The sequence below is a fragment of the Malus sylvestris genome, chromosome 9, assembly GCF_916048215.2.
Source record: "Malus sylvestris chromosome 9, drMalSylv7.2, whole genome shotgun sequence".
Lineage (NCBI taxonomy): Eukaryota > Viridiplantae > Streptophyta > Magnoliopsida > Rosales > Rosaceae > Malus > Malus sylvestris.
Window position 1 is genome coordinate 34020646 of NC_062268.1, and position 8536 is coordinate 34029181.

The 8536-nt window shown below is 38.6% G+C and overlaps 1 protein-coding gene across 1 annotated transcript; it reads right to left on the minus strand.

Moving 5' to 3' along the window:
* Positions 1 to 625: 625 nt before the first annotated feature.
* On the minus strand, positions 626 to 2701 carry LOC126582319 (7-deoxyloganetin glucosyltransferase-like). Its single transcript, XM_050246434.1, has 2 exons — positions 2118 to 2701; positions 626 to 1636 (listed from the first exon to the last, which is right to left on the minus strand). Exons 1-2 carry the CDS (start codon positions 2623 to 2625, stop codon positions 708 to 710), a joined length of 1437 nt encoding a protein of 478 aa, XP_050102391.1. The 5' UTR covers positions 2626 to 2701; the 3' UTR covers positions 626 to 707.
* Positions 2702 to 8536: the final 5835 nt, after the last annotated feature.

An 8536-nucleotide genomic window follows, 5' to 3' on the forward strand; every position in this document is an offset into this window, starting at 1 on the left:
ATTATTATTAGAGATTTGATTAGTTTCTGTCATTTTCTCAAGGCATGCAACAATGATATAGTTGGTAAAGTGAATAGTTAGGACACCTTTAGGACAACATGACTGCAATAATCATGTATATTTGTTGATATTTGTCACAGCAAGGTGATGGCATGGCCAACTTTAAAGGCCTACATTTGCAACCGTTCGCGGAAAGATTACAGTGCAGTACTAGAAAGGATTCATATCTCATCTCGACTATATATAGACACTATAACTGGAAAAGAACCTTCATTACTAATTGGTGTTTTGTTTGTTCGATGACAAATGCTAAGGAGACTCTCAAAGTCAGACTTTCTACGGACTCTTTGTCACCTAAAGCTTAATGTCAATTTCTGTGTCAACATTCTAAAGCATTGTGCCAAGGAACACGAGCGTTGCCTTCATCCATATTAATCATGGTGGTCGAGTTGCCTACAATAAAGGATTAAGTATTTCCAAGCGAGAGAGTTTAGCCATGGAAAACTCTCAAAGTTCAAAGATAGGTTCTATTTTTCTATCTTAATTTCTAGGCTTCAAAGCCTCACAATTAGATACTACTAAGCTCAGAACCTCCTCCTAAATTAATTAACATCAATGCGGGGACTCAAAGTAAAATTTTGACTTAGATAGTTTGAGATTTTTTCGTCTCAGCAATCCTTACAAGAATGTTTGTTAGACATTAGATGCTACTGTTTGAGCTGCTTAATCAACACATCAAAGTTAGTGTAAGAAGACCCACCATGTGTTGTAGCTGCTTCTGCTTTCTTCTTCCATTCCGTACTATTTTCCCTCATTTCCTTCCCTTTATCACCCTCCATCAATTCCCTCACAAGCTTCTCAACCTTGTCCCTCTCAACCTGTGTGTCAATCTCCATCCCAAACCCCCACTTATTACACAAGTAAAAGCAATTGGTTTGTTGTTCTGCAAAAAAGGGCCAACAAATTAAGGGCACTCCCTCACAAATGCTTTCCAATGTGGAATTCCAACCACAATGTGTTAGAAACCCTCCAACTGAAGGGTGGCTGAGAATTTTCTCCTGTGGGCCCCATTCCAAAAACAAAGCTCTATCCTTTGTTTCCTCCATGAAATTCAAGCTTGATATGATCTCTTCCCCACCATCCACCAGATTTGGCCTCATCACCCACAGAAATGGATACTTGCTGTCAGCAAGCCCCCATGCAAACTCGGCCAATTGTTCCTTTGTCATGATCACTAGGCTTCCATAGTTCACATAAACCACTGATTGTCGCGGTCTTTTGTCTAACCAATCCAAACATTTCTCGTCTTCCGTCCACAAATTGGCTTTGATCGAGTCCAAGTAATGAGTCGCGGAGAGGTGATGTTGAAGCAATGAAAGCGGACCAATGGTGTAGAGGTTGGGGAACCTGGTTTTGATCACGTCCAAAACTTCTTGCTCCAGTTCATCGAATGTGTTGAGGATTACACCTTGAGCTTTCATAGCAATGTTAACTGCTTGTAGATTATAGTTGAACATTGTATCATCACTATCCGTGGTCCGTAAGAAGGTGGGCAGATCTTTCAAACGAATTCCTTTCATTGCTGGTATCCAATCAATCGCCGTATCAAGAAAGCCATTGCTCAATTGGCTCTCGTCTGCACATCAAAAAAAATAGAAACATGATATGGATTACGATTGAGAAGCCTTTAATATGTGTATTTCCATTATGATATCAATCAAAACTGAAATTACTATTGCTCAGAAAATGATGTTACAAGTTTCAGAATGCGATCGTGTTATTTATAAACATGGTAATGTTCCCTCGGTACAAGGATGTTACCAAACAAATATTTCTGTTACGGGACTGTGAATCTTGACCAGAAATTCATGCAACGATCGAATTGGTTAATGATTCAGATCCATAACTTGACAACCTAAGTTTTTATCGGAGAACATTTCCATGGAGAGTAGAGATCAAACCCAAATTATACTGCTCATAAAGTGAATACAAGTACTGTCTCAAAATTATGCTGAAAATGTTTTCCTAAAATAAATTGGAAAATTTGATAGGGCAAAATAAGTGTGTTTAATTTGAGATCAATGCGATTGTAGCTGGAAATTAAGAAAGATTTGTACCTTTCAATGGAAAATAGCCTCTTTCTACTAGATCTTCATAGTGTAAATACCCCAGCATACCACAACCACTAGGAGTAAAAAAAAGCATCTCCGGGATGCCAAATTCTTGAGCAACTTGTAAAGTAAATCCCATCACTCCATCAGAAATAATACAGCTGACGGCAGGCACATGATGATCCGACGATGAAGCATGATTGAGTTTAGTGACGAGGTCTCTGAACGAGCGCTGGCCATCAACCTGTATCTTTGTGACCAACTCCGGGAGGTCAAGTATCCCTCGTTCGTTCGTTGGTAGTAAGCCATCGGATATGGTCTCAAACCGGAAATCGTTTGAGCTCTGGAGGTCATCTAGACTAGATAGTAAACGCCGGGCGTTAAACTCCGTGTGCACGAAGGTGATGCAAAAGCCTTTGAAGTGGAGGAGTTTTGCAAGTTTGAGCATTGGGTTTATGTGGCCTTGCGCTGGAAGAGGAATACAAACGGCATGAGGCTTCGTCATTGAATTCATTTTTTCACTGTTAATTTTGCAAAGGAAAGTAGAAGCATTTATCTTGAAGATACATAACAGTGGGAATCTCACCAATCAATACATAGACAAAAAGAGTAGACAAAGTGAAAAAAAATAAACTATAAAACAAACACATGGTGGGGGTCTCACCAATCCATGTAAAACCAAACGGAACTTTGTATAGATCAAAACAAAACTAAAAATAAATTATACTAATTAGTGTTGTAAGTATTGGATGTTCACTATGTAGTGGGAATAGTACGTTTTGTTACTATGGTTGGTGTAATAGGTAAATGCTTAATGGATGTGGTAGGTGAATGTATGTTTACGTATCCGTCATTGGAATGGGAATGTGGAATTGAATTCTAATTATGGAGTACTCCGGTGTTTACTAAACATGGAGGAATCAAAAAAGCAATGGGGCCCACACAAATTTTGGAATTCAATTCCTTGTATTGGTGGAATTGGATTCCCTAGATATAGGAGGTAATCCAATTCCTGATTGTTTGACACTTTTGTTCCCTTTATGCCCTCACTTACTTTTTTTTATTTCCAATACTCCTTTATAAACCCATTAAAGTATATAAAATATTTGATTTGGGACAAGGACATTTTAGTAATCATACTGGTTTATATTTCGAATCTGCTAAATTAGTAAACAGTTTTATGGAATTCTATTCCGATTCCAGAACATTTAAGTAAACAGTTTCAACATAAATCTGATTCTGACTTCTCCTCATTTCAACTCCTCCTCAATTCAATTCCTTTACAATTTAATTCCTCCTATTTTCATTACCGTTACGTAAACGCGCCATAAGTGAGTGTGGTAGGTGTTGTTTTAACATCTTGCCTGTTCATTTGCCTATATAAGGAAGGTCAAAGTGTAAGCAGAGAGCACACATTAAGAAGAGAGGGAATTATGCACAACATCAAAGAGAGGAAGAAGAGAGGAAATTATGGAAGAAGAGAGGAGAGAATAGATAGAGTTATCTTTATACTCCTATTATTCTAGATTATAAATGAAAACATCACTGCTGCTCCGAGGACGTAATCCAGTCATACTGACTATAGAGAAACTTTGTAAATTTTGTGTCTTGTTTCATTTATTTCATTGCACACGTTACCACCGATTTTACAACAATTATAACAAAGATAGTAAATTATTCAAACAGTTAGCCGCCCCAACTTGGCCATAAAAATAATATAGAACAACTTGGCCATAAAAATAATGTAGAACAACTATGCATGAGTGGAAAAGAGAGGATCTGATGAGTGGAAAAGAGAGGATCTGGACAGTGAGAGAGACTTGAGGTACCGTTTGGTACGTAGACGGGACGGGACGAGACAGAACAAATGATGTAAATATTAAAAAAGATAAGGAGAAATTTTGTCATAAAATGTTATAAATTTGTGTTCCACGGATGTGGAACGGATCGTTCCAGGGGGAAGAGGTGGAACGAAAAATCAGCCAAATTTCGTCCCATGGGACAACCCGTTCCACAGTTTTTAGGCGCACCAAACGTAAGACGAAACGGTTCGTCCAGTTCCGTCCCGTCCTGTCCCACATACCAAAGGGTACCTCATGGAACGGGATTTGTTCTAGTTGTACTCCCTTCCTAGTCAAGTGGTTGTTCATTTCTACGTCAGAGCCGCCTATGGATTACAAATATAAGAGGCCCTTACATTTTGTAATATGCCAATGCTTCTCAACGGTTTATCCAACAAACTTTCAACTTGAACCACCTGATCGTAATCTCAATTAAGTGATTCCAATGATATGCACATGGTCATTAATCTTTGTGCAATTATCTAAAAAAACAGTCTCCAGCCTTCATGTTTTCTTGTAGGCACAGGCCCTGGCAAACCGTCATAATTAGTGAACAAGTGTGAGCTTCGCTGCCCGACAGTATGGAGTACTGCACACCGAGGGAAAGGCATTGGGTTGCCAATTAGACTCAAATAGATTGCAGTAACTTCTTGTTCTAGTGTAATAAAGAATGTTATTGGGAAGTAATTATTTTTCTTGTTTCTGACACAACATAAACCTGTATACATTTACCTTCACAACGGATAAAAAGTAATAAATCAGAATATTTCTGTAGTACTTTTTTTTTTGTGGAAAACCTCGACGGTACGGACAAGGTAAATTTATTGATTTGAAAAAAGAACTTATATAAAGAATGTATAACAGAAAATCAGACTCAACAGGAGCTGACTTTTTTTTTGTTCCAAAGACCATGAAATGGTGTTGGATGGAGGCTATTCCTCTATGTCAACATAAAGGGAGTCGGTGTAAGATTCATTTGAGTAGATGGAACCATCGTCTTAGCAAGAACATCTTGCTTAAATAAGTATGAAAAATCAAGATAATCTGTCTTCTCCTGGCTCCTAGTCTAGAGAAATGAAGTTGATGAATACAACTCCGATGATTGCAAAGAAAGAATTTGCCTGTCCAGAACTGGTACTTTGAACACCCTTAACCCTACTTTCCTGCCCATACACAAGCTGGGTACCGAACTCCTTTGTCCAGAAACCATATTCTTCATTCATGGAAAGACGTACATCGTCCCTTTCTGGTTGTAGTCGTCAAGTAGTTCATCATTTCGACATCAGTGCCTGCTATGGATTCCAAAATTGTACAGGTCCATATTGATATAGTTGATAACAGACCAAGTTTATTCAGATCACTAGCTGTAGCGTTTAAATGAATAACCGTGGCACTGTCGTTAAGCACAAGCTTCGAGCAACCAATAAGAACAAGTTCCTCTAGAGACCTCAACATGCGCAATCTTTTCGGAAGCTTCATAAGACTTTGGAGTCCTTTAGATTCAAGAAAACAAGTTTCCAGTGGATCAACCACACAAACCAAATTTATGCAACCCTTAATTAATCTCTCAAGGTTAGGGAGTCCGGACAAGTCAGGTGTTGTCTTAAGGTCATGCGAATGACTGATATTAAGTATTTTTTATCTTAGAAGAAACTGTATCAAAGAGAAGTGATTGATTGAAATAAATACACAATTTTCGTTAAATTTATTTTGGGTAAATTACATTTTACCCCTTCAAGTTTGAGATCGATTACAATTTCTTACAACATCTTTAAAACACTTCAATTTCATACATTTACTTATCATTTTATTTCAATTTCATATATCCGTTAGAAAATCCGTTAAGTAAAACGTTAAGTGATGACATAACAAATATGGGATCCACATTTGTCTGACGTGACTGCCAAATTTGTTACGTGGAAAAAAAATAATTTTTTATACATTTAAATATAATAATTTACCCTATTTAAAAATTTAAAACAAAAAAAAAAACCCCAAAAACCCATCTTCCCCCCCCCCCGACCCACCTCCTCTTCTCCACTCTCTTCACCTCCCCTCCCATCCAAAAATCCACCCCATCCCACCCTACCCCCACCTCCCCTGCAACCCCCCTCCCCACCCCACCCAAAACTAGGGGTGGGCACGGTGCGGTTCCACCCCTAAACCGGAACCGAAACCGGAAAATATCAATAGTTTAGTTCGGTGCGGTTCCGTTTAAATTTATTACTAGAACTTTACGGTTCGGTCTGCATCGGTTCCAATTCGGTACTTGTCGGTTTACGGTTCCGAATACTAAATTATTTGAACACCAAATCATCATGCATTCAAATACATCTCCAGACTACTAAATATGCTAAATATGAGACAAGATGATTAATCAAGTACAATTAAGTTCAACTAACCTGGAACTGTAGAAGATAATTAATCAAACAGTAGAAGATAAGAGTGTGCAGATGCCCTTCGCTCCAAAATTTCACGAAAAGCTTCAAATGGGAAACAGTAGAAGATAATTAATCAAACATCTGTATGCTTCAAATTGAAAGTGGACACAATATCTTTATTTAAAAGGACATAAGGTTTAAGCATAATATACATGATACGCCCTCCCAAGATGAAATGAGAACAATAAATTAGGTCTCAATCGTCTATTTGCGAATGGGCTAAGGGCTGGTTTGGTATTGCTGTGCTTTGAAAAAAAACTGATGTGAGAATAAGCGGCTGTGTTGTGAGAATAAGCGGCTGTGAAATAAAGCCAGTAGAGTGTTTGGTAAACTTTTTTGTGAAAGTGCTTTTGGAAAAAAAATCAGGATGATAGTGTGTCTTTTCATTAAAGGAGCACTGTAGCTCCGTGTGCTTTGAAAAAACTGGCTTTTTTTCAAAGCAGCAAATAGCAGCTTCAGCTTTTCCTTTGATTTTCAGCTTATTCTCACAGCAGCTTCCAAAATAAGCCCTTTTTTTTCAGTTTACCAAACACAAAAATGACCCTCAGCTTTTTTTCACAGTGGCTTTTTTTAAAATCACCTCAATCCAAAACGGGGCCTAAGTAATGTATATGCCTCAATGCCACTGTACAGGGAGGACATCCATTCAATCAAAATGACCCCAATTAGACAATTACGTTATACTACTTTTCATTTTATATTATTTCTGTTGTGGGGTACTTTTAGTTCTCAGCTTCCTCAATTTGCATTATAATAGAAAAAAATAACATTACTTATTTCAGTTCAACCATACAGTCCATGACTCCGTGTAAGAGCCAATATCATACACCTCCAGAGAGCCACAACTTTCTTGTTCCTCCCCAAGATCAGAGCATTATATTCCAACAAAAGATAATAATCTCAAGGGCAAGCCTAAAAATACCAAACATCCTCAAAACCAAGACTATGTCTTATGAAAGAACAATGTCGAGAGAGGTGCCCATCTCCAATGTGGAGATGAGAAATACATAATCTTTTGTTCTTTTAGTAGCAAACAAGAACTTATTACCAAATAGAACTCGTAAAAAATAAAATACAAGATATCAACCATAAGAGAAAAACAATCCTCAAAACCAAGACTATGTCTTAGAGCAAGTCCACCGGGGGTAAGAAAGGCCAGCACCCAGCTAAAATACTAGCCCGGCACCCAGTGAAACCACTCCAGCCCAGCATTTTGACCGGCACCCAACCCAAGCTGGTCTCTAGGCCAGCCTAAAATCGACAGAGGCGTGAGCCGGCCCGTATGACGCCAGCGTGACGTCGTGGAGTTCTGTTCGTCGATGTACCTGAGGTTGTCTTTAAAGATCTGGAACTGCCGCTCCTTCTTTCCCAGGGCGTTGTATGCCTTGCCGTGCTCCGCCAGCCACCCCTCGTAAATCGACATCACCTCATCGTCGGTCCTCTAGCTACTTGTGGACTTGCTGTCTCCGAGGTTGTTGTCGTATGAGATGATGGACATGTCGAGGGCCGATGATACAGTGAAGATCGTGAGGAGGAGAATCGCCACGGTCGGCGACGATCTGTATGGCCCCATTTTTTTGCTGTGTTTGTATGCTGAGAAAATAAAGAGGAGAAGGGTGGGAGTGATAAAATGATAAAATATTAATATTAGATGATAAAATATTAATTGATATGAATAAAATAATAATTGATATGATAAAATATTAATTGATATGAATAAAATAATATAATATTAGATGAACTAGGTGCCAGCTCATTTTTAGGGGTGGAGATGCATTGGCCTATTACTGTTCACTAAAGTATATTACTGTTCACTTGAGTAGATAAATGAGCTGGGTGCTGGCACAAAGTCCTTAGGGGTGGATTTGCTCTTATGAAAGAACAATGTCGAGAGAGGTGCCCATCTCCAATGTGGAGATGAGAAATACATAATCTTTTGTTCCTTTAGTAGCAAACAAGCTTGAAATCCCCAAAAACACGAGGGTTTACATTTGCATGAATAATACCTAAATTGGAGTTCGAGAGAAACTAGGGTTTTCGAAGGAGTTCTTACCTACAAATGGTACCATTCAACTCGTATGAACCTCAGGAACACGATGGTGTCCTTTAAACCCTCGATCTGCAACTTTCCATTCGTGTTGTT